At 40.8% G+C, this 26,779-nt stretch overlaps 1 protein-coding gene across 1 annotated transcript in view; it reads left to right on the plus strand.

Moving 5' to 3' along the window:
• Nucleotides 1-26,779, plus strand: part of SNTG1 (syntrophin gamma 1) — a 418,678-nt gene that overhangs the window by 267,013 nt on the left and 124,886 nt on the right. Inside the window, exons 4-5 of the mRNA XM_061438726.1 lie at nt 14,645-14,779; nt 26,271-26,327. Coding sequence (XP_061294710.1) covers nt 14,645-14,779; nt 26,271-26,327 — 192 coding nt within the window. The remainder of the gene's footprint in view (nt 1-14,644; nt 14,780-26,270; nt 26,328-26,779) is intronic.

Below are 26,779 nucleotides of genomic sequence, written 5' to 3' on the forward strand. Positions count from 1 at the left end.
GGAAGAGTAGGACAGGGAGAACACTTTCTCCCCCACAAATTCATCAAAAGAGCATTTAAAAGCTGAGTAAATTCCACAAAACAACTTCTGAATGCCGGCAGAGGACATCAGGCACCCAGAAAAGCAACCCAAGTCTTCGAAAGGAGGTAGGAAAAAATATAAAAGACAAAAAAAGAGACGAAAGAGGGAGGGATGGAGTTCCATCCCGGGAAGGGAGTCTTAAAAAGAGAGAAGTTTCCAAACATCAAGAAACCTTCTCACTGCCGAATCTGTGCTGAGCTTTGGAAGCACAGAGGGCAACATAACAGGGAGAAAAAAATAAATAAACAATTAAAACTCGCAGATTGCGAGCCCTACGGTAACTCCCCCAGTGGAGAAGCAGCGCAGACGCCTGCACACGCCATTAGCAAGCAGGGGCTGGGCAGGGAGGCCCGGCGCTGGCTGCATCGCTTAGAGTAAGGACCTGGCCTGAAAACCCTGAGCGCTATCTGAGCGAAATAATCTGGGCTAGCAAACCCGACTGTGGGATATCTACCACGTGAAAAGCCAGCCCTAACCTAAGACACCGCCAGGCCCGCGCACGGAACAAAGGACTGAACAGAGATAGCCGGCGGCAGACCATCCCCCTCCGGTGATAGGCAGCCAGAGCTGGAAGGGGACAATCGCAGCCCCAGAGAGACATTATCTATAAAACTGTAAGCAGGCTTCTTTGCTAACTAAAACTTCTTGGGGGGTCTGGACTGTCAACATCTCCCTGAGAAGGTGCGCCGGTTGTACACCTAGATAACTGAGCAGTGGGGAGGCGATAAGTCGCAGCAATCGCGCTCGCTAAATACCTCATCACCTGAGCTGCTCGGACCTGGGAAGGGCACAAAACGCAAGCCCAACCGAGTCTGCGCCTCTGAGGACTACCCGAGTGCCTGAACCTGAGGGCTTGGACCTGGGAGGTGCAGGCAGCCCAGGGCCGGCCTCAGATGGTTCCTGGCGGAACAACCTAGAGCCTGAGCAGTGTGGGCAGGGAGGCTACACACGCCGTGAGCGGGGGCAGACCCAGTGTGGCTGAGGCACTGTGAGCACACGCCAGTGTTACTTGTTTGCAGCATACCTCCCTCCCTCCCCACAGCGCGACTGAACAAGTGAGCCTAAAAAGAAAAAAAAAAAAAAATGTCCTCCACCGTCCCCTTTGTGTCAGGGCGGAAACCAGACACTGAAGAGCCCAGCAAACAGAAGAAGCTATAACAGAGGGAACCGCCTTGGAAGCTACAGGCAATAGATTAAAACCCTGTGGTTACTACGGACTACATAGGAAGGGGCCTATAGATATTGAGAAATAAAAGTCGGACCAAGGAACTAGCCAACAATGAGCTGAACCCACAATACTCACAACAAAACCAGAGAAAGTCCTCAATATATTTTTACTATTTATACGATCATTCTTTCTTTTTTTTTTAATTTTTTTAAAAAAATTTTAAGTCCTCTTTTATTCCTTTAATTTTCACTTTTGTAACCTATTACTTTGCATCAGCAAACTTCATATATATATTTTTTATAATTTTTTTTTTATAGCTTTCTTGAGTGATCATTAACTTACAGTGGTCTCCCAAATTTCCCCAGGTTTCCCCTTTCTACCTATAATCCCCTACTGGGACTTTTATAACTACCTGTATAACTATTCTATTCTATCTCCATTACTTGGGCAAGCCTCGAACTCCTTATGCCTCTGTTTTCTCATGTATGAAATGGGTATAATAATAGTGCATATATCATATGTTACTGTCAGAGAGAGAGAGAAAAATTCTCACCACAAAATATGTACCATAAGGTACTTTAGTTATTTTCAGTATTCATCCCACTTGCATAATATCTAAGACAGAACTATGTCATACCATAAAAAAATTTCACAATATAATGTTGATAGTTTACCATGAAGCAATTAAGAAAAGAGAATAGTTTCTAATGTTTATCCATGTATTGACTGTTCGTAGTGCTCTTTACTCCTTCCTGTATTTCCCAGTTTTGTTTTGATATTATCATCATTCATAAAGGACTTTATCATTTTTTATAGCTCGTGCATGCTTCCTTAGCTTTCATTTCTCTGAAGGTGTTTTCACCCCCATTTCAAAAGATACTTTCAATGAATATCTATTACAGAATTGACAGCTTTAATTTTTCAGCACTTTATTTTTTTTTTTATTTGATAAATTTAACGCCTTTTATTGCCATACCTCATTTTACTGTGCTTTGCTTTAGTGAGCTTTATAGATACATGTTTTGTTTTGTTTTTTCCTTGTTAATTTTCTGTTTAGTTGATCTATCCATAAGTGTGAGTGGGGTATTAAAGTCTCCCACTATTATTGTGTTATTGTTAATTTCTCCTTTCATACTTGTTAGGATTTGTCTTACATACTGCAGTGCTCCCATGTTGGGTGGATATATATTTATAATTGTTATATCTTCTTCTTGGATTGATCCTTTGATCATTATGTAGTGACCTTCTTTGTCTCTTTTCACAGTCTTTGTTTTAAAGTCTAATTTATCTGATACGAGTATTGTGACTCCTGCTTTCTTATTTTTTATAATTTTTTGACCTTGGTTTTTTTTTTCTTCTTCTTCTTTTCTTTAACATTGTATTTTTGAAATTCCAAACTCTACTCTAGATTTTTAATTTTAGCTTTTTGGTATTTGTTATCAATGTTGTACCTATAGTTTTTTTTATAATTTCTGTGACTTTTTTTTTTTTCTCTGTCTCTTTCTCTTCTTCTTTTATATAACATTGTATATCTGAAATTCCAAATTCTACTCTAGATTTTTAACTTTTGCTTTTTGGTATTAGTTATCTATTTTGTACCTATATTTTCTTTATAATTTTCACAACCTTGTTTGTTTTTGTTTGTTTGTTTTTTCTCTCTTTCGTCTCCTTCTTCTTTTCTTTAACATTGTATTTTTAAAATTCCAAACTCTACTCTAGATTTTTAATTTTGCTTTTATGTATTTGTTACCAATTTTGTACCTTTAAGAACCCAATCTTCAGTACCCATTTTTCACTAGGGAACGAGATTACTGGCTTAACTCCTCTCTCTCCCTTTGGACTCTCCTTTTTCTCCACCAGGTCGCCTGTGTCTCCTCCCTAACCCCTCTCTACTCTACCCAACTCTGTGAATTTCTGTGTGTTCCAGACGGTGGAGAACACTTAGGGAACTGATTACTGGCTGTATCTGTCTCCCTCCTTTTCATTCCCCCTTTTATCCTTCTGGCCACCTCTGTCTACTTCCTCTGTCTTCTCTTCTCTGTGTAACTCCGTGAACATCTCTGAGCGGTCCAGTTGTGGAAGGCACATAAGGAAGTGATTATTGGCTAGCCCACTCTCTCCACTATTGATTCCACCTCACCTCATTCGGGTCACCTCTAAGTCCCTCCTCCCTCTTCTCTTCTCCATGTAACACTGTGAACCTCTCTGGGTGACCCTCACGGTAGAGAAACTTTTCATCTTTAACGTAGATATTTTATCAATGGTGCTGTATAGAAGGAGAAGCTTTGAAACTACTGTAAAAATAAGATCAATAACTGGAAGCAGGAGGCTTAAATCCAAACCCTGACTCTAGGGAACTCCTGACTCCAAGGAACATTAACTGACAGGAGCTCATCAAATGCCTCCATACCGACACTGAAACCAAGTACCACACAAGGGCCAACAAGTTCCAGGGCAAGACATACCAAGCAAATTCTCCAGCAACAAAGGAACACAGCCCTGAGCTTCAAGATACAGGCTGCCTAAAGTTACCCTAAAACCATAGACATCTCATAATTCATTACTGGACAGTTGATTGCACTCCAGAGAGAAGAAATACAGCTCCACCCACCAGAACACCAACACAAGCTTCCCTAACCAGGTAACCTTGACAAGCCACCTGTACAAACCCATACACAGCGAGGAAACGCCACAATAAAGAGAACTCCACAAACTGCCAGAACACAGAAAGGACACCCCAAAATCAGCAATTTAAACAAGATGAAGAGACAGGACTACCCAGCAGATAAAGGAACAGGATAAATGCCCACCAAACCAAACAAAAGAGGAAGAGATAGGGAATCTACCTGATAAAGAATTCTGAATAATGATAGTGAAATTAATCCAAAATCTTGAAATCAAAATGGAATCACAGATAAATAGCCTGGAGACAAGGATTGAGAAGATGCAAGAAAGGTTTAACAAGGACCTAGAAGAAATAAAAAAGAGTCAATATATAATGAATAATGCAATAAATGAAATTAAAAACACTCTGGAGGCAACAAATAGTAGAATATCAGAGGCAGAAGATAGGATTAGTGAATTAGAAGATAGAATGGTAGAAATAAATGAATCAGAGAGGATAAAAGAAAAATGAATTAAAAGAAATGAGGACAATCTCAGAGACCTCCAGGACAATATTAAACGCTACAACATTCGAATCATAGGGGTCCCAGAAGAGGAAGACAAAAAGAAAGATCACGAGAAAATACTTGAGGAGATAATAGTTGAAAACTTCCCTAAAATGGGGAAGGAAATAATCACCCAAGTCCAAGAAACCCAGAGAGTCCCAAACAGGATAAACCCAAGGCGAAACACCCCAAGACATATATTAATCAAATTAACAAAGATCAAACACAAAGAACAAATATTAAAAGCAGCAAGGGAAAAACAACAAATAACACACAAGGGAATTCCCATAAGGACAACAGCTGATCTTTCAATAGAAACTCTTCAAGCCAGGAGGGAATGGCAAGACATACTTAAAATGATGAAAGAAAATAACCTACAGCCCAGATTATTGTACCCAGCAAGCATCTCATTCAAGTATGAAGGAGAAATCAGAAGCTTTTCAGACAAGCAAAAGCTGAGAGAATTCTGCACCACCAAACCAGCTCTCCAACAAATACTAAAGGATATTCTCTAGACAGGAAACACAAACATGGTGTATAAATTCAAACCCAAAACAATAAAGTAAATGGCATTGGGATCATACTTATCAGTAATTACCTTAAACGTAAATGGGTTGAATGCCCCAACCAAAAGACAAAGACTGGCTGAATGGATACAAAAACAAGACCCCTACATATGTTGTCTACAAGAGACCCACCTCAAAACAGTCTCACATACAGACTGAAAGTGAAGGGCTGGAAAAAGATTTTCCATGCAAATAGGGACCAAAAGAAAGGAGGAGTAGCAATACTCATATCAGATAAAATAGACTTTAAAACAAAGGCTGTGAAAAGAGACAAAGAAGGTCATTACATAATGATCAAAGGATCAATCCAAGAAGAAGATATAACAATTATAAATATATATGCACCCAACACGGGAGACCACAGTATGTAAGACAAATGCTAAGAAGTATGAAAGGAGAAATTAACAATAACACAATAATAGTGGGAGACTTTAATACCCCACTCACACCTATGGATAGATCAACTAAACAGAAAATTAACAAGGAAACACAAATTTTAAACGATACAATAGACCAGTTAGACCTAATTGATATCTATAGGACATTTCATCCCAAAACAATGAATTTCACCTTTTTCTCAGGCATACATGGAACCTTCTCCAGGATAGATCACATCCTGGGCCATAAATCTAGCCTTGGTAAATTCAAAAAAATAGAAAACATTCCAAGCATCTTTTCTGACCACAATGCAGTAAGATTAGATCTCAATTACAGGAGAAAAACTATTAAAAATTCCAACATATGGAGGCTGAACAACACGCTGCTGAATAACCAACAAATCACAGAAGAAATCGAAAAAGAAATTAAAATTTGCATAGAAACGAATGAAAATGAAAACACAACAGCCCAAAACCTATGGGACACGGTAAAAGCAGTCCTAAGGGGAAAGTTCATAGCAATACAGGCACACCTCAAGAAACAAGAAAAAAGTCAAATAAATAACCTAACTCTACACCTAAAGCAACTAGAAAAGGAAGAAATGAAGAACCCCAGGGTTAGTAGAAGGAAAGAAATCTTTAAAATTAGGGCAGAAATAAATGCAAAAGAAACAAAAGAGACCATAGCAAAAATCAACAAAGCCAAAAGCTGGTTCTTTGAAAGGATAAATAAAATTGACAAACCATTAGCCAGACTCATCAAGAAACAAAGGGAGAAAAATCAAATCAATAAAATTAGAAATGAAACTGGAGAGATCACAACAGACAACACAGAAATACAAAGGATCATAAGAGACTACTATCAACAATTATATGCCAATAAAATGGACAACGTAGAAGAAATGGACAAATTCTTAGAAAAGTACAACACTCCAAAACTGGACCAGGAAGAAACAGAAAATCTTAACAGACCCATCACAAGCACGGAAATTGAAACTGTAATCAAAAATCTTCCAGCAAACAAAAGCCCAGGTCCAGATGGCTTCACAGCTGATTTCTACCAAAAATTTAGAGAAGAGCTAACACCTATCCTGCTCAAACTCTTCCAGAAAATTGCAGAGGAAGGTAAACTTCCAAACTCATTCTACGAGGCCACCATCACCCTAATACCAAAACCTGACAAAGATGCCACAAAAAAAGAAAACTACAGTCCAATATCACTGATGAACATAGATGCAAAAATCCTTAACAAAATTCTAGCAATCAGAATCCAACAACACATTAAAAAGGTCATACACCATGACCAAGTGGGCTTTTTCCCAGGGATGCAAGGATTCTTCAATATCCGGAAATCAATCAATGTAATACACCACATTAACAAATTGAAAAATAAAAACCATATGATTATCTCAATAGATGCAGAGAAAGCCTTTGACAAAATTCAACATCCATTTGTGATAAAAACTCTCCAGAAAGCAGGAATAGAAGGAACATACCTCAACATAATAAAAGCTATATATGACAAACACACAGCAAACATTATCCTCAATGGTGAAAAACTGAAAGCATTTCCTCTAAAGTCAGGAACAAGACAAGGGTGCCCACTTTCACCATTACTATTCAACAGTTTTGGAAGTTTTGGCCACAGCAATCAGAGCAGAAAAAGAAATAAAAGGAATCCAAATTGGAAAAGAAGAAGTAAAACTCTCACTATTTGCAGATGACATGATCCTCTACACAGAAAACCCTAAAGACTCCACCAGAAAATTACTAGAACTAATCAATGATTATAGTAAAGTTGCAGGATATAAAATCAACACACAGATATCCCTTGCATTTCTATACACTAATAATGAGAAAACAGAAAGAGAAATTAAGGAAACAATTCCATTCACCATTACAACGGAAAGAATAAAATACTTAGGAATATATCTACATAGAGAAACTAAAGACCTATACATAGAAAACTATAAAACACTGGTGAAAGAAATCAGAGGACACTAACAGATGGAGAAATATACCATGTTCATGGATTGGAAGAATCAATATAGTGAAAATGAGTATACTACCCAAAGCAATTTATAGATTCAATGCAATCCCTATCAAGCTACCAAGGGTATTCTTCACAGAGCTAGAACAAATAATTTCACAATTTGTATGGAAATACAAAAAACCTCGAATAGCCAAAGCGATCTTGAGAAAGAAGAATGGAACTGGAGGAATCAACCTACCTGACTTCAGGCTCTACTACAAAGCCACAGTTATCAAGACAGTATGGTACTGGCACAAAGACAGAAATATAGATCAATGGAACAAAATAGAAAGCCCAGAGATAAATCCACACACATATGGACACCTTGTCTTTGACAAAGGAGGCAAGAATATACAATGGATTAAAGACAATCTCTTTAACAAGTGGTGCTGGGAAATCTGGTCAACCACTTGTAAAAGAATGAAACTAGACCACTTTCTAACACCATACACAAAAATAAACTCAAAATGGATTAAAGATCTCAACGTAAGACCAGAAACTATAAAACTCCTAGAGGAGAACATAGGCAAAACACTCTCTGACATACATCACAGCAGGATCCTCTATGACCCACCTCCCAGAATATTGGAAATAAAAGCAAAAATAAACAAATGGGACCTAATTAACCTTAAAAGCTTCTGCACATCAAAGGAAACTGTTAGCAAGGTGAAAAGGCAGCCTTCAGACTGAGAGGAAATAATAGCAAATGAAGCAACTGACAAACAACTCATCTCAAAAATATACAAGCAACTCCTACAGCTCAACTCCAGAAAAATAAATGACCCAATCAAAAAATGGGCCAAAGAACTAAATAGACATTTCTCCAAAGAAGACATACAGATGGCTAACAAACACATGAAAAGATGCTCAACATCACTCATTATCAGAGAAATGCAAATCAAAACCACTATGAGGTAGCATTTCACGCCAGTCAGAATGGCTGTGATCCAAAAGTCTACAAGCAATAAATGCTGGAGAGGGTGTGGAGAAAAGGGAACTCTCTTACACTGTTGGTGGGAATGCAAACTAGTATAGCCACTATGGAGAACAATGTGGAGATTCCTTAAAAAACTGGAAATAGAACTGCCTTATGATCCAGCAATACCACTGCTGGGCACACACACTGAGGAAACAAGAAGAGAAAGAGACATGTGCACCCCAATGTTCATCGCAGCACTGTTTATAATAGCCAGGACATGGAAGCAACCTAGATGTCCATCAGCAGATGAATGGATAAGAAAGCTGTGGTACATATACACAATGGAGTATTACTCAGCCATTAAAAAGAATACATTTGAATCAGTTCTAATGAGATGGATGAAACTGGAACCTATTATACAGAGTGAAGTAAGCCAGAAAGAAAAACACCAATACAGTATACTAATGCATATATATGGAATTTAGAAAGATGGTAACGACAACCCTGTATGCAAGACAGCAAAAGAGACACTGATGTATAAATCAGTCTTATGGACTCTGTGGGAGAGGGAGAGGGTGGGGAGATTTGGGAGAATGGCATTGAAACATGTATAATATCATGTATGAAACGAGTCGCCAGTCCAGGTTCAATGCACGATACTGGATTCTTGGGGCTGGTGCACTGGGACGACCCAGAGGGAAGGTATGGGAGGAGGAGGAGGAGGTTCAGGATGGGGAACACAGGTATACCTGTGGCGGATTCATTCGATATTTGGCAAAACTAATACAATATTGTAAAGTTTAAAAATAAAATAAATGTACATTTGAATCAGTTCTAATGAGGTGGATGAAACTGGAGCCTATTATACAGAGTGAAGTAAGCCAGAAAAAAAACCACCAATACAGTATACTAACGCATATATATGGAATTTAGAAAAATGGTAACAATAACCCGGTGTACGAGACAGCAAAAGAGACACTGATGTATAGAAGAGTCTTATGGACTCTGTTGCAGAGGGAGAGCGTCGGAAGATTTGGGAGAATGGCATTGAAACATGTATAATATCATGTATGAAACGAGTTGCCAGTCCAGGTTCGATGCACAATACCGGATGCTTGGGGCTGTTGCACTGGGACGACCCAGAGGGAGAGTATGGGGAGGGAGGAGGGAGGAGGGTTCAGGATGGGGAACACATGTATACCTGTGACGGATTCATTTTGATATTTGGCAAAACTAATACAATTATGTAAAGTTTAAAAATAAAATAAAATTAAAAAAATATATTTTTGCCTTGAGAACTCCATGAACAGTATGAAAAAGCAAAAAGATATGATATTGAAAGATGAACTCCCCTGCTTGGTAGGTGCCAAATATGCTACTAGAGATAAATGGAGAAATAACTTCAGAAAGAATGAAGAGATGGAGCCAAAACGAATACAACGCCCAGCTGTGGATATGACTGGTCATGGAAGTAAAGTCCAATGCTGTAAAGAACAATATTGCATAGGAACCTGGAATGTTAGGTCCATGAGTCAAAGTAAATTGGAAGTTGTCAAACAGGAGATGGCAAGAGTGAACATCGATATTTTAGGAATCTGAACTACAATGGACCGGAATGGGTGAATTTAACTCAGATGACCATTATATCTCCTACTGTGGGCAAGAATCCTTTAGAAGAAATGGAGTGGCCCTCATAGTCAACAAAGGCCTTTGGATGGAAGGGCCTCTGAAGGCTTCAAGGAGCTGCACTTCTTGTATAAGAGCTTGAAAAGTGGCTGGAAGTTAGCAGAGGAGAAGGCTGGGTCAGACACGTTGCAGCAGGGAAGGGAGGGGATGAAATGAGGCTAGAAGCATCTTGTGTGGGTGACACTTAGTATGATCAGTTCTCCTACCACAGATGGAGCCACACAAGCTGTCACATATCACTCACAACTGCAGGCTTAAGGAACAGGTAACTTACAGTCAGCAACCAAACCAGAGAAATAGGAGGACTCCTGAAAGAATACTGGCCATGCATGTGGTGGTCTCCACCTGGCTTTGTGCAGTTTCTTCTGTCATCTTGCAAATACTACCTTTCAGGGTGAAAGGAACATAGATATTAAAGTTTAATGAAAACACACTTTGTGTTCTTTCAGGGCCTAGAACCTAAACTAAAGAGGTTTTCTCTTCACGTAGGAAGTCGGTGACGGTCTAATTTTTGAATTTCCAAAAGTACTTGATTTATGCTAAGCACACATTCTTAATAAGTTTACATGTGAGCTATGTTTTTAGAACAAAGAGTAAATCAATGTAAATTCATGAACACACTTCATTGATTCACAGAAAAGGAATCAATGACTAGATGCTTAAAAGCATTGCCTTTTGAGTAACGAAGAGGCATTGCTTTTTAGTATTCCTCTAAGGAAACAGACTTCAGTGTGGGGTTTGCAAAATCCAGTGCAAGGTAAGATCGTCCATCAGGGATAGGAAAACAGCCTTTGAAGACGTGTCATTTTTCAGATTTTATAATCACAGACTGTGCTTGTAGCTTATATGCAGCACGCGCATGTCCTCATGCATGTGTGATGCAACCACAGCTTAAAAAGGTTGATGACAAGCAACTCTTATGTTAATAAAGAAAAACAAGATGGGTGCAGGTCCTAAGTTTATGCTAAAATGTGGGACTGGTCATTATCTGGGTGTTTTTATTCTCGAACAACCTGGGTCCACAGATCTGTAAAGACTTTGCAGCCAGGGTTGTTTTAGTTCATGCTGCGCAGGCAGCACTCTCAGGTGCTGTTCCCCATTCTCAGCCCCCACGACTGCGTGGGGGACGAGGGTGTGTGGATCCAGCCCTCCCATCCCATGTCAGCTGGTGTCCTTAGCTCCCTCCATAGCCCGGCTGTGGCAGGAAGGGCATCCCTCAGGCCGAGTGGCTTCTGCCGCCACTTGCCATCACTCTGATCCAGAAAGCACCACTATTCAAGACTGAATTCTCTCCAGAGCTTTGGTGAAAGACACTGATAGCCTTGGCTTTGTGTACAGAAAGATGGGGAGGCATCCTTACAGAGATCTCTGCAGGAGGACACCAGGCCGGGAGTCGGAGGCCCAGGTTCAAACCCCACCTCCTGCCTGTCTCCACGCCTCTGCTTCTGTCCCGTCTGCCAGAATCACTGTGCTGGGGGACCAAAGTCAAGTGAATAAACGAATACATCTGGGCACACAGTCAGCTCTATATAGTGAATGAACGGTGTGCCCGCCTTCCACAGTGCTGCTGCCAACCCAGAAGGCTGCTCTGAGCCAGGAGAGTGTCCGAAATGGATATTACCCATCTTCTTGCAGCTACTGAAGCAGCTCTGGGCCTGACCCATCCATTCGGTCCCCAGCGTCTCCTGCCTGAGGTCTATGTTTCTGCCAACAGTAACTGTTCTCATTTTCCCAGTCCCCATCCACCTTCTCCTCTGGTCTAAGAAATAGACTTATAAGACCTTACTCTAAGTGTACCATTTCACTGTGCAGTGCCTACCTGCCGGGCACACGGTACAGGGACCTTGGCCTCCCACCCCGCCCCCCACCACCTCCCACCTCCTGAAACTTCTTCTGGTTCAGCTCCTGTCAAACTCCATGGGCTCCACATCAGGGCTGTGTTCTCCATCACATGGACTCTGCATTCTCATGCTTCTATATTTTTACTCAAATTTCCCCCTTTGGGATAAAATAACTTTTGCCCTCTCTACTTATTGTTTTCTCAATTTATTTTTTTCAAGACAAGCCACCTCTTTCTGTCCACAAAGCCTTCTCTCACATGCCTTCACTCATGAATAGATAATTAATTCCTCTACATTTCTCCCGTATCAAGTGCTGAAACATCATATTGCACCTTATTTGTATATTTGGATGGGTAGGAATATTCTGAGACCAGAGATTATCATATAATTCATGTCTGACTCTCTGTGAGTTACATTGTATTTGAAAAACAAATGCATCTGTGGGATTTTTAATGTAATTTCATGTCCATGAGTTGTATTTTCATAATAGAATATATATAGCATTTATATTGAAATATATATCTTAATGTTAATTTATTGTTAGCTTCATTATCTCTCAGTTTGTCATTTTCTCCAAATAGAAATTTATTGGTATATATAGTTATGGTACATATATTACATTCTAATAGAAGCTGCCTCATTTTTTATCTCCCGTCACTCTTGTCCTCTGAGGAGCCCAGCACGGCTCTAGGTCAGCATTCTGTTTTCCAGACAACTCTCCAGTAATTAGGAGACATCACACATCTTGCTTGAGTGGATGGAACTGTGACCACATCAGAAATGTGATGAGAGAAACCTCCGAGCTGTGCTTTAGTTCCTTAAGCTTTCCCTGGATGATCTTCAATCTCTCTTTGATGTGAGACAATAATGTGTTTATGGGGTCTCAGGGAAAAGCCCCTCTCTCCTCCTGGAATTGAGGCAGAGCTTTATCTGTGAGTGTCAGCTAGTCCGTGATTCTGCTAGGGGAATGGTGTGGAATGTTCTGTCCACTGAAAAAACATCAAACACACCCAATTAAATTCCCTGGGCTTTGATTTCATCTCCTTCTCCTGAGCATTTCAGGCAGTCTGATATCGGCCCCTGGCCAAGATCACATTGTAAGCATGAGAGAATTTGCCTTGTGAAAAATGTACAAAACTTGTGTTCTGTATTAAAGAAAATAAATTTTGCTTTTGCTGAAATATCAATACTTTTGTCACTCGAGCTGAGCTCTGGGGGGATTAATGGATACGATTTATGCGGACCCAGCTGTGCAGTCTCAGAGGAGGGACTAGGACCATCACAACTCCTGGAAAAGCTTATTTTTCCTTAAAAGACATTATAATACTTACAGAATAATTACAGGCCAATCTAACCACGTATAATAAAGGGCATAATGGTGTGTATCCCACATGGAATAAACAGTTTACAGAAAATTCTCTCTAGAAGCCACGGTGTCTCAGTATATTCTCATCAATGTTGTGAACATTCTCTTAAAGAAACAAACCCCTAATAATCCATGTGTAATTTATATTCCAAGAGAAAGTCCTGTATTATTTACCTGGGATTTCATGCTACTTAACTACTAAGGATAAAAATAAATTTCTATGTATCTATCCCTTTATCCAAATTAAGAATGGCTCAAGGTAGTGCTGGTGGTAAAGAACTCACTTGCCAGTGCAGGAGACATAAGAGACACAGGTTTGATCCCTGGGTCGGGAAGATCCCATGGGGAAGGACATCCACTCCAGTGTTCTTGCCTGGAGAACCCCGTGGACAGGGAAGCCTGGTGGTTTACAGTCCATGGTGTCACAGAGTTGGACATGACTGAAGTGACTGAGCATGCAATGGGGGTGGGGCGGCATGGGGATATGATGTTTTTTCAATGTAATGAAAATGGTCAGAACTTGGTTATAACAATGGCTGTGTATTGCTCCACTAAAAACATCGAATTGAACACTTTAAGGGGTTGAATTTTGTAATATATACTGTGTGAACTGGATTTCATTAAAACCATTACAAAAAAAGTTATATAGATTGTAAATATTAAATAAATGCTCACTATTTTTCAAATATAGCATATAAACTATAATCCTTCCTTTCCAAATCTTCGTTGGTATTTTTTGATATGATCTCTATGAGGCCTACCTGGTATGTTCATTAACCTGGACAGTTATTAAAAGCAGAGACATCACTTTGCTGAAAAAGGCCTGTATAGTCAAAGCTATGGTTTTTCCAGTAGTCATGTATGGATGTCAAAGTTGGACCATAAAGAAGGCTGAGCACTGAAGAATTGATGCTTTCCAACTGTGGTGCTGGAGAAGACTCTTGAGAGTCCCTTGAGCAGCAAGGAAATCAAGCCAGTCAATCCTAAAGGAAATAAGCCCTGAATATTCATTGGAAGGACTGATGCTGAAGCTGTAGCTCCAATACTTTGGCCACCTGATGCAAAGACCCGACTCTTTGGAAAAGACCCTGATGCTGATCAAGATTGAGGGTAGGAGAAGAAGGTGACAGAGGATGATATGGTTGAATGGCATGACCGACTCAATGAACATGAATTTGAGGAAACTCTGGGAGATGGTTAAGGACAGGGTAGCCTGGTGTGCTGCAGTCCATGGGGTCGTAAAGAGTTGGACACAACTTAGCAACTGAACAACAGCTTGGTGTGAAATGGTTATACTTTTCTCTGTACCTATTTTGTTTCAGGCTCATCTGACTACATTTCTTTTAGCTTTCTTGATGTTTTGCTAAAAAGGCCATAAAAATATAGTCTATGAACTGAGTATAATTCTTTCTCTGTTTTGCTCTTTTTTGGTCTGAAGACAAAGACGGGGATCTGTTTGCTGCAGGATGGTAACCAGGAGCCCTTCAAAGTGCGGCTGCACCTGGCTAGGGATATCCTGATGATCCAGGAGCAGGACGTGACATGTGTCTCTGGAGAGCCTTTCTATTCCGGTGTAAGTATCTCTTCCCTCTCTTGAAGTTTTCTTACTTTTTCCTGTCATGTTAAGAATAAAAACATCTATTCACAGAAAATACTTAATATATTTCCTTTACTTTCAGAGCCAGTAATTTTTGTCTATAGTGTTGTAAGCAGCGTCCTTGCTTATGGATTTGTACCGGGTAAAAGACACACATGGGGGCCCATCTCTAGCCCGGGGTCCTGTTGACTCCAAGTTGCCACTGTATGGCTGGAGGGACACTTGTGTTTGTGATCATGAGGGAGCAGGTTGTAGCTTTCCTTCCCGAGGACTAAGTGGAAGCATCACGTGACAGTTTCCACTCTGAACTCACCTTACATCTCACTGAGCCTTCAGAGGGGGGCGTCTCTGGGAAGCAGAAGGGTTTAGGTAGTGGTCCCTGAACGCATGTCAAATTCTCCCTGGGGCTTGTGGGTGGGAGATTCTGTGAACCTCACAGAGTCACGCTGGGTGCCGTGCAGGCTCTGTCTGTCCCCTCAGCAGTGGACACGGGAACCTGCTGCTGGTCCTGCCTTTGACCAGCATTAATTATCTCACAGCCCCCTGGTCAGCCTCCTCACTGAAGTACAGCTCTCGAGACAGGCTGGGGGGTGTTCAATGACAATATCTCACCTGAGTACATTTAAAGATCTCATGAGCTTTATTCAGTGATTCATGAGGCCTTTCCTGGTGGCACAGTGTTAAAGAATCCACCTGCAATGCAGGAGATGCAGGTTCAATCCCCAGGTCACGAAGATCTCCTGGAGTAGAAAATGACAACCCACTCCAGTGTTCTTGCCTGGAGAATTCCATGGACAGAAAAGCATGATGGGCTACATTCCATGGATTGGGCAGTACCCATCTGGCAATTAGGAGGAGTTCTGTCAGCTAAAGAAAATAAGAGGTTTTCATGGGGAGAAATGGTCAGAAAAAGTAAACTGTTCCCAAAGAAAGGCTTGTTTCTGTAACGGTCATCCTCCTGAGGAGAGAGAAGGTCTGTGGGGGAGGTGGGTCATTCTAGGGGAGTTCCAGGCTGAGTGGTTAAACCAGTGGCCATCCTGGGGAAGCTGGGACTGCAGGGTGGTCAATGTCAAGTTCCTGGTGACCTGGGCTTAGCACATGGGATTCTATGTGGGCCTGTCGGACCCTTTTCAATAGGTGAAACTAAATTGAATGTGACAGAATATTCTTATCATAAAACTAGATGTTTTAGAGTTTATCATTCTTGTGTAATAACATCAAAGACATCATCTTAACAGTGTTGTCATGTGTGGTCTCAGAGGAGCATCATAGCATGTGTCACACAGGCCACTCCTGGGTACCCTGGATGTCTGTAGTGACTCAGCAGGTAGACTTACTGTGTAGCTGATTCACAGGCTTATTTCAGACTGTTTTGTTGGGGTGAATAATGCTGAATTTGAGCTTCCACCTCACTTCTCACCAACATCCTGCGGGGAGTCACACTGGGTCCTAAATCGATAATCTCCTGCTGACTAAAGACAATGGATGCTTTGCAGACTGTTAACTGTTCTTTGTCACAAACCATTTATATCATCCTGAATCATGGGTCTGGCTGTCAAGGCTGATTACACTGTTCCCATAGGGTCACCCTTTCTTTCTTTTAGTTAATAAAAGAGTAATGGCCCGTTGCCTTTTTTCTCCCTTTCTTTTCCTTTATTTTTTGGCAGAAAAATATATTACATATATCATATACATTACATATATACACATATACACATATTTTACATACATCAAAATGGTACATATATACACATATATTACATACATCAGCATGGAACATAGCAGTTGTCAGGTGGAGACGTGATGCTTCAGTTAACAGAAAGAGTCACCTTCCTTGTGCTCAGAAGTGGACTATTCTGTCTCTGTACCTCCTGAGTGACCAGCCCCCTCAACCAGAGGAAGCCATGTCCATCCCCGTGATATTATCTCCTTCAACATTGCCCTGAAAGAAAATCAAATTTAGCCAAGGTCAGTTTTAAATGTTGGCAATATATTTTTAGAAGGCAAATGAGACTAAAATCAATATGAGATGGCTGCATATTTCATCTCAGAGATGCCCGTTTCAAAGGGGTTGCCAGTAACAGACAAGAAACTCTTGGAGATTAAATTCTAAATATGGCAGAACTATCAGATATGTAGCATCAATGTAATTAGCACCTCAGTAGCTGTCTATGGGTTCGCACAGAGTCTGACACGACTGAAGTGACTTAACAGCAGCAGCTCGGACTCTGTGCGACCCCATAGACAACAGCCCACTAGGCTCCCCCATCCCTGGGATTCTTCAGGCAAGAACACTGGAGTGTGTTGCCATTTCCTTCTCCAATGCATGAAAGTGAAAAGTGAAAGTGAAGTCACTCAGTCGTGTCCAACTCTTCATGACCCCATGGGCTGCAGCCTACCAGGCTCCTCCATCCATGGGATTTTCCAGACAAGAGTACTGGAGTGGGGTGCCATTGCCTTCTCCGCAGCAGAGTTCTAATGAACATCATTAGGACTTAGAATCAACAAAACTGGGCGACTTCCTTTAGTTTTCCCTGTGGGAGAAAGTGTGCAGTTAGTAATCCCACGTGTGAAACCATCATTTCCTGAAGTCGACATCAGGAGAAATTGATGTCTGGCTTTCACTGTGAGTCAGTGTTCACTCCATGGGGGATGGGCTGGGATGCAGGATTCAGATGTGAGGTCCACCGTCTGTGGAATTTGATAAGGAGAGACATGGCAGCTCCCGGGGGTGGATTCTTACCAGCTCATCTGGGGTGAAAGTGGTGTGAAGCCTTAGGTTTTTTTCTCTTTTTTTCCCATCAAAAAGCCACTCACATACACACAACATACACATTATATAGATATATATTTTTTCAGCCTTTAATGCCATCAGTTGTTTTGTACTACTGGTAGAGAAATTTTATATTTAAAAATGTGTTTTTCCTCCCCTTCCTGCTAGAGAAGTAGCCTTGTGCAAGGTTGAGATTTACTTCAGCACCTTGACAGAGACCTCCATGGAGGTCTGTCCAGGGGCAGTCATGGGGCAGCCCTGTGCCTCCCAGCCAGGCTCTCGTGGGGTGGGGGTGCTGAAGCAGCTGGAACTCCTGCCTGGACCAGCAGTAACAAGGAAACCCTCACCTTAAATAAGAAAAGATAATCAACAGCTGCCAACCTTGAAATGTCACAGATGTTACAATTATAACAAGAGCTGGAAGGTAGCTGTCATGAAATGGTTTTACCCTTCTTACAACAGCATTGACACAAGTGAGAAAAAAAGAAAGTCTCAGCAAAGGGCAAGTGGAAAATGCAGAGCTGAAAATTCAGCTGAAATAAGAGCTCAGAGGATGGGTTCAGCAGCAGAATGGAAAGGACAGAGGAAAGGATCAGTTAACTTGAATACAGAACAATAAGAATCACCCTCTCTGAATTTAGGAGAGAAATTGATCTGAAAAACATAATGGGCCCATGAGCTTAAAATGAAAAATCCAACATTTAAGTCCTAAGAGTCCCAGAAAAAGAGAAGGAGATCTGAGCTCAAACAGCGCTTGAAGAAATAGTGGCTGAAACTCCCCAAATTTTGCCAAAGACATAAACCTATACATCAAAGAAGTGGGACAGATCTCAAAAGGATAAACCCAAGAAACTCGTGTCAAGACAGATCTTAGTCAAATCCTGAAAACTAAAGACAAAGAAAAAAACTTAAAAGCAGCAAGAAGAAAATAATATTGTTCTTTAGCAATAGGGGAAAAGTAATTCAAATGATAGTAGATTTCCTCTCCCACCCCAGAAACAATGGAAACCAGAAGGAAGTGGCACAGTGTTTTTCAACTACTGAAGAGAAAGAACCAGCAACCCAGATTTCTATATATGCCTAAGTAACCTTCAAGAATCTGGCAGAAGCTTACAACTCATTAATGAAATGGGCAATAAAAATGAGCAAAGGATTTGAACAGAGATTTTTTTCAAACAAGATTTATAAATGGCCAATAAGGAAAAAGAAATGCTTGACACCATCAGCCATCCAGGAAATGGAAATCAAGACCACAGCAAGGTCCACTTTATATCCACTAAGATGTTTATCATCAAAAAGACAGAAAAGAGCAAGCGGTCCTCAATATGCAGAGAAGCAGAGATCCTCAGACCCTGCTGGAAGGATGTGCAATGTCTGTGGGGTGGAACAGCCGGCAGCTCCCAGTATCACTCCTTTGAGGACACTCAGGAGAAATGAGCTCACATGTCTACACAGAAATGTGCCCACGGATGTTCACAGTAGCATGAGTCATAGTAGCCCAATCATATAAATACCCCAGAGGTGGAGGAATGGATACATAGATTGTGGTGTATCTACACAGCAGAATGTTAGCTGGCAGCTTAGAAAACAAAGTGTTGGTACATGCTACAATCTGGACAAACCTAAAAGCATCTCAGTGAGAAGCTAGACACAAAGGACCACATGCTGTACATTTTCATTAATGTGAAATGTCCACAACAGGTAATTCCATGGAGATATGGTATAGATTAGCATGCTGAAGATTAGAATGAGGGGATCAGGAGTGATAGGTTCCAGCAACATTTTGAAAAGACAAATGCTCTTAAATTGATTGTGATGATGGATGCATAACTGAGACAATACTGCTGCTGCAGCTAAATCACTTCAGTCGTGTCCAACTCTGCGCGACCCCATACACAGCAGCCCACCAGGCTCCCCTGTCCCTAGGATTCTCCAGGCAAGAACCCTGGAGTGGGTTGCCATTTCCTTCTCCAATGCATGAAAGTGAAAAGTGAAAGTGAAGTCGCTCAGTCGTGTTCGACTCTTAGCGACCTCATGGACTGCAGCTCACCAGGCTCCTCCGTCCATGGGATTTGCCAGGCAAGAGTACTGGAGTGGGGTGCCATTGCAGAGACAATACTAAAAGCCACTAAATTACGCACTTTTAAGTGGCTGCTCTAAAGGTACATGAATTATAGCTCTTAAGAACTATTTTTAAATTTTTTTTATTGTAGTAAAATTCACATAATATGAAAATACTATTTTAACCACATTCAACTGTAAATTTCAGCAGCACTAAGTACATTCATGTTGTTTTACAACTCTCACCATCATCTGTCTCCTGAACTTTGAGGCTTGCTGTTCTATCCCGCTGATCTGTATGTTTAGTCTTCAAAAAAAACAAAGCCACTGTGTCGTCTTGATTCCTGCAGTTTTACAGCAGGTCTGAGACAGAGATCCCAGATCCTTTGGCTCTGTCCTCTGTTTCAGCATCACATGGCTGTTATGGGTCCTCTCCACACAAACCCGAGAGCCAGTTTCCAATACCCACAGGCAGCTTGCTGGAGTTTTATTAGGATTTATCGATTCCATAGATCAAGTGGAATCAGTCAGTGTCTTGAAAATGTTGAGTCTTCTGGTCCACAAATATAAAATATTTCTCTTTACCTTCCTCATCTTTGATTTCTTTCCTCAGAGTTTATAGTTTTCCACTTAGAAAACTTTTCGTCTTTGTTGGTTAGTTGTTCAGTCGTGTCTGACTCTTTGTGACCTTATGTCTGACTCTGTGAGACCCCATGTACTGTAGCCCACCAGGCTTTTCTGTCCATAGGATTTTCTAGGCAAGAATACTGGAGTGGGTTGCCATTCCATTCTCCAGGGGATCTTCCCAACCCAGGGATCAAACCCAGGTCTCCTGCATTGTAGGCAGACCCTTTACCATTTGAGTCTCTAGGAAAACCTTTACTTATTAGATTTGCACCACCGTATTCCCTTTTGTGGCTTCCCTGGTGGCTCTGCTGGTAAAGAATCCCCTGCAATGCAAGAGACCTGGGTTCGATCCCTGGGTTGGGAAGATCCCCTGGAGGAGGGCATGGCAACCCACTTCTGTATTCTTGCCTGGAGATTCCTCGTGGATGGAGGAAACTGGTGGGCTGTAAGTCCTACTGCACAGTCCAAGAGGTCACAGAGTTGGACACGACTGAACAATTAAGCACACACATTCCCTTTTTAATGGGCTGCTATAAATGGTATTGTGATTTTAATCTCAAGTTTCCGTTCTCATGGCTGATATACAGGAAAGCAGTCAAATTTTGTGTATTAATTCTGTCTCCTATGGCTTTGCTGTAATTACTTTTAGTTCCATGGGATTTTTGTTGATTCTTTGGCATTTTCTACATAGACAGAGAACAAAGACAATTTTCTTTTTTCCCGTCTAATCCACAGACTTTTCATTCCCGTCACTGCTGTGTTGTACTACCTGTAACTTTCAGCATGAAGTTGAAGGACAGTGGTGAGGGCCGTGCCCGCCTTGTTCCCCATCTCAGGGGAGAATGGTGTTTCTAAGTACTCTTTCCCTTTGTCAGAGCACACCCAGATTTTTCAGTATCTTTGTTTCTTTCATCTTATTTTTCCACTTCGTCTCAGGGCTGTGTAATGGAAAAGACAGTAGAATCTGAGAAACTTTTATTTCCATCCTGAGTTGGATCTTGGCCAGGTTACTTCAATTCATTTGCATTTGCATTTTCTCACTCTTAATTGGGACAATGCTGCCTACGCAGCTGGGCTGTTGCAATGATTACGTGTTTGAAATGAAAATGTGGGGGGGAAACTCTTTATTCACTTAGCACATGATTATCTAACTTTGATTTAGGCCCAATGCTAAATTCTACGGATACAACTGTGAGCAAGATATGGATTCAGAACTCAGGAAACTAGTGGGAAAAGACAGTCGAGGTCACAGTGTATTTTAATAAACCATCATGAGTGTTAATAGACCCATGTGTGCACACAGTAGGTTTTTAGTAATCAGAAGCGACTGTCTTGTTATTATTCTTTTTGTGAGGTTTAGTTATTTTTCTTGAATTGTCAAAAAGAGCTCACGACTTTTCTTATTTCTTTCTTGTATATCTTCTTTGCATCTAACACACAAAATCAGTCCACTTCTTCACTGTAATCTTTCTAGTTTCTGCCTCGTTCTCATGACTTCCTCCTCTTCTCACTACATGTCTCGAAAATGTCCATTCCTCGGGTGTATAAGAGCACTGTGTTCTCTCTGGTGACACGTACATACTGATTCATATGCAGTTCAGACAGTAAATGTGGAGAGTATGTCAAATATAATCTTTCCGAGAGCAGGGGTGAAAATAATTATGTTTTTGGTAGCACAATGTCTTTTTCATAACATGTATGGGTTCAGGTGCACAACACAACTTCACACAAGCCAGCACTGCTGTTGGGCTCCATCTTTTTGTCCTGTGAGGAACAGAAAGATTAAAGGAAAGCTATTCATGTGTATGAGTGCATCGGAGCTCCTGACTCAATTTTGTGTTTTAAGAAATAAAATAACCGATTATACTTGGTTTCCCAAAGGACAGTGGCTTGTTGCTAGGCAACTTCTTTATGAAACTCACGCTGTGGTAACTAAATACAGCTCCCAGTTAACTTCCAGGTAGCCTCTGATTTTAGAGGTGAGCAGCTGAAACAACCCATTAACACTGTTTCTCTTTCCTTTGACTGTTGGGGCGGGAAGGAGACCCCCCACGTGAGGAGGTATGAAGGGGCCGGGGGCACAGCTCAGGTGGCACACAGACTAGGACAGAGTGTCGGCAGGTGACATCCAAACAGCGGTCTGCCTTTACGTGCCTCCTGCTGCCTGCAGGCACCAATTTAAAGTTTTGGCTTCAAGGCACAAAGTCATTTGTCCTGTCTGTCTCCCCACTTTCTTGGTAGTCAGCTAATGAGGCAGCAGATCCAAAGGTGCTGGCTGCTTCTGCACGTGTGCATGTGCCTGTGTGTTTAAAAAACATTAAAATAAGTGCTGCTTCTGAGATTTCCAGCGGGTTCTGCTGACTCTTTGGTCCCTCCAGACTCTTCTCTGCATCAGCAGTTTTGTATTTGATTTGGAACGTGTTCTAAATATGCTCCCCCAAAGATGGGAGGGCATCATACAGAGTGAATAAGGCCCTGCACAGACTTTTGGTAACTTGCATGCTTGCCATTGTTTCAGAGAAAAGCCGGGTTTCACACACCACTGCTCAGGAGAACTCACTCACCAAGCTGTCCTCCTGTCCGATGATTGTCGTGCAAGACATTCTTGAAACTTCTGGTGATGCTGCTTGCTGTTAAAAATGCATTATCAATTCCATTCACCATTGCAACAGAAAGAATAAAATATCTAGGAATAAACCTACCTAAGCAGACAAAAGAACTGCATAGGGAAAATTATAAGACACCGATGAAAGAAATCAACGATGATATAAATAGATGGAGAGATATTCCATCTTTCTGGATAGGAAGAATCAATATTGTGAAAATGACTATACTACCAAATGCAAGCTATGTATTCAATGCAAGCCTTATCAATTTACCAATGGAATTTTTCACAGAACTAAAACAAAAAAATTTCACAATTCGTATGGAGACACAAAAGACTCTGAATAGCCAAAGCAGTCTTGAGAAAGAGGAATGGAGCTAGAGGAATCAACCTGCCTGACTTCAGACTATACTACAAAGATACAGTTATCAAAACAGTATGGTACTGGCACAAAAACAGAAATATAGACAAATGGAACAAGATAGAGAGCCCAGAATTAAACCCATGCATCTATGTACGGGTACCTTATTTTTGACAAAGGAGGCAAGAATATACAATAGGTCAAAAACAACCCATTCAATAAATGGTGCTGGGAAAACTGGAAAGCTACATGCAAAAGAATGAAATTAGAACACTTCCTAATGCCATACATAAAGATAAACTCAAAATGGCTTAAAGACCTAAATGTAAGACCAGAAACTATAAAACTCTTAGAGGAAACCGTAGGCAGAACACTCTATGACATAAATCAAAGTAAGATCTGCTGTGACCCACCTCCCAGAGTAATGGAAATAAAAACAAAAATAAACAAATGGGACCTAATAAAACTTAACAGCTTTTGCACAGCAAAGGAAACTACAAACAAGGTGAAAAGACAACCCGCAGAATGGGAGAAAATTATAGCAAAGGAAACAACTGGCAAAGAATTAATTCCCAAAATATACAAGCAGCTCATACAACTCAATATCAGAAATACAAACAACACAATCAAAAAGTGGGAAGAAGACCTAAACAGACATTTCTCCAAAGAAGGCATACAGATGGCTAACAAACACATGAAAAGATACTCAACATCTCTCATTATTAGAAAAATGCAGATCAAAACTACAATGAGATACCACATCATACCAGTCAGAATGGCCATCATCAAAAAGTCTACAAACAACAAGTGCTGGAGAGGGTGTGGAGATAAGGAAACCCTCTTGCATTGCTGGTGGGACTGTAAATTGACACAGCCACTATGGAAAATGGTATGGAGAAATCTTTAAAAAAAAAAACCTAGGAGTAAAACCACCATATGACCCAGCAATTCCACTACTAGGCATGTATCCTGGAGAAACCAAAATTGAAAAAAAAAAAAAAAAACCCAAAACACATATACCCCAGTGTTCATTGCAGCACTACTTACAATAGCTAGAACATGGAAGCAACCTAGATGTCCATCAACAGATGAATGGATAAAGAAGCTGTGGTACATACATACAATGGAATACTACTGCTCCATAAAAAAGAACACATTTGAGTCAGTTCTAGTGAGGTGGACAAACCTAGAGCCTACTATACAGAGTGAAGTAAGTCAGAAAGAGAAACATAAATATTCTATACCAATGCATGCATATAGAATCTAGAAAGATAGTACAGATGAATTTATTTTTAGGGCAGCAGTGGAGAAACAGACATAGAGAACAGACCTATGAACATGGGGGGAGGGGAGAAGGGAGTAGGTGAGATGTATGGAGGGAATAACATGGAAATTTACAGTATCGTATGTAAAATAGACAGCCAATAGTAATTTGCTGTATGACTCAGGGAACTCAAACAGGGGCTTTGTGACAACCTAGAAGGGTGGGATGGGAATGTAGATCGGAGGGAGTTTCAGGGGGGAGGGGACATGGGTCTACCTATGGCTGATTCTTGTTGATGTATGACAGAAAACCACAAAATTCTGTAAAGCAATGATCTTTCAATTTAAAAAAAAGTGGCAGAAAATGTGTTTGTTCTGACATTTTGAAATTTGTATTTTGAGAGTTGATGTGGGTTGTCTGAATTAACCATAACCTTGGTTTTGATACTGTTTTAAGGGATCAAGTATTTATTCTGTTCAGAAACAGAATGAAGAAAATGGTTCTGTTATCCAAGAACTGTGGTTTAGTTTGACAAGCAGTGTTGGAGAATCAGTGTCTGCTTGGTGAGGATAAAGCTGACCTTTAATCAGCTTGTCCCTCTGAGTCTTCCAGGCTTGGAGCTTCTCTGACTCAGTTATTGGTGATGGTGTGGATCAGTATTGATTAGATTCTAAATGTATAGAATAATTTTTCATTATTCAGAAGGAAATCCACATAAAGTAATATAAGAACTAGTTTTGTTAAATATATTTTATATTGCCCTTAAAATGATAAAATTGATTTAAGATATATTTTCTAAACCACCACAGGTGGGACATCTTAGGTGACTGTTAGTTAGGGGAGTGGCTAATGTAGCCAAATAAACTGGGAGTTTGTGGACATGCAGGGACCAGAAAACAGACATCTGCCCAGGTACCAGGGGAGATGGGTGGAGTGTAAACCTTCCTGGGTAGGGGAGGGCTCAGGAAGATGAGAAGGTTATAAGTAAATGGAGAAGCTTGTATATAAAAGCTCTCAACCCTTTAGCATGCCAGGAGAATATGTATTTTGTAGAGAGGAGCACCATGAAACAGTAATATTGATGTCTTTTTTTATTGGAAACTAAAGAATTTGTCCAAACGTGACTCTTTTTTATTTTTAAGTGTCATATGCTGGTGACTGAATGATTGGTTATATTGTGGGAGGCAAAACAGAGCTGCTTTTGAAAATGGATTAATCCCACTGTCATAATCCCAGTATGACTGTCAGTTAATTGTAAAATCCATTCCTCTTCCCAGCAAGCAGTCATTGTGAACATGGTTTATTCAGTTTCAACCCCAGACGTGCACACGGACCACTAATGTGCTGCAGCGTGGCAGGCCACAGCCGTGTGCTCCAGTCTCCATGAACAGTATGACTCAGTGATGGAAAGCATACTCACCACAGACACTAAGCTGTTTTTCTGTAACAAAAATTGTGTTATTAGACAACACATTCATGGTAATGAAAAGAGGTTTTAAAGCTCAGATTCCAAACTATGTCCAAAAAAGGCATTGAAAGAAGTTAACTTTTGAGAGGTTAGCAACTTTTAATAAACTACAGTCCCTTTTATCATGACAAATGGTTAGACTTTGATTTAAAAATTCCAAAAGACTCCACTTATTGCAAAATCTGGAGCCTTTATGCTGTCACAAAATGTTCTTTTTCTTGAAGGGTGAGCACAAAACCCAGAGAAGGAAGATGGTGTGCAGGTGCAGTGGCAGGAAGTGCTAACCACTCTTACAACCTGTCTTTCAGGAGAGAACAGTGACCATTCGGAGACAGGCTGTGGGAGGATTTGGACTGAGCATCAAGGTAGCTGTCTCTCCATCTGTCCTGCAGAGCATGTGCTTAATGCTTGCATTTCTGTGAACTTTAATTCTTTGTGCTATTGTGCATGTGCTGTCATGTCCAACTCTTTGCAACCCCATGGACTGTAGCCCACCAGGCTCCTCTGTCCATGGGATTCTCCAGGCAAGAACATTGGAGTAGGTTGCCATTTCCTTCTCCAGGGAATCTTCCCAACCCAGGGATCAAAGCTGCATCTCCTGTATCTTTTGCATTGCAGGCAGATTCTTTACTGCTAAACCATCAGGAAAGCCCTTTAACTTTTTTTTTTAATTTTATTTTATTTTTAAACTTTACATAATTGTATTAGTTTTGCCAAATATCAAAATGAATCCACCACAGGTATACATGTGTTCCCCCTCCTGAACCCTCCTCCCTCCTCCCTCCCCACACCATCCCTCTGGGTCGTCCCAGTGCAC

Source organism: Bos javanicus, chromosome 14 (assembly GCF_032452875.1).
Source record: "Bos javanicus breed banteng chromosome 14, ARS-OSU_banteng_1.0, whole genome shotgun sequence".
Taxonomy (NCBI): Eukaryota; Metazoa; Chordata; class Mammalia; order Artiodactyla; family Bovidae; genus Bos; species Bos javanicus.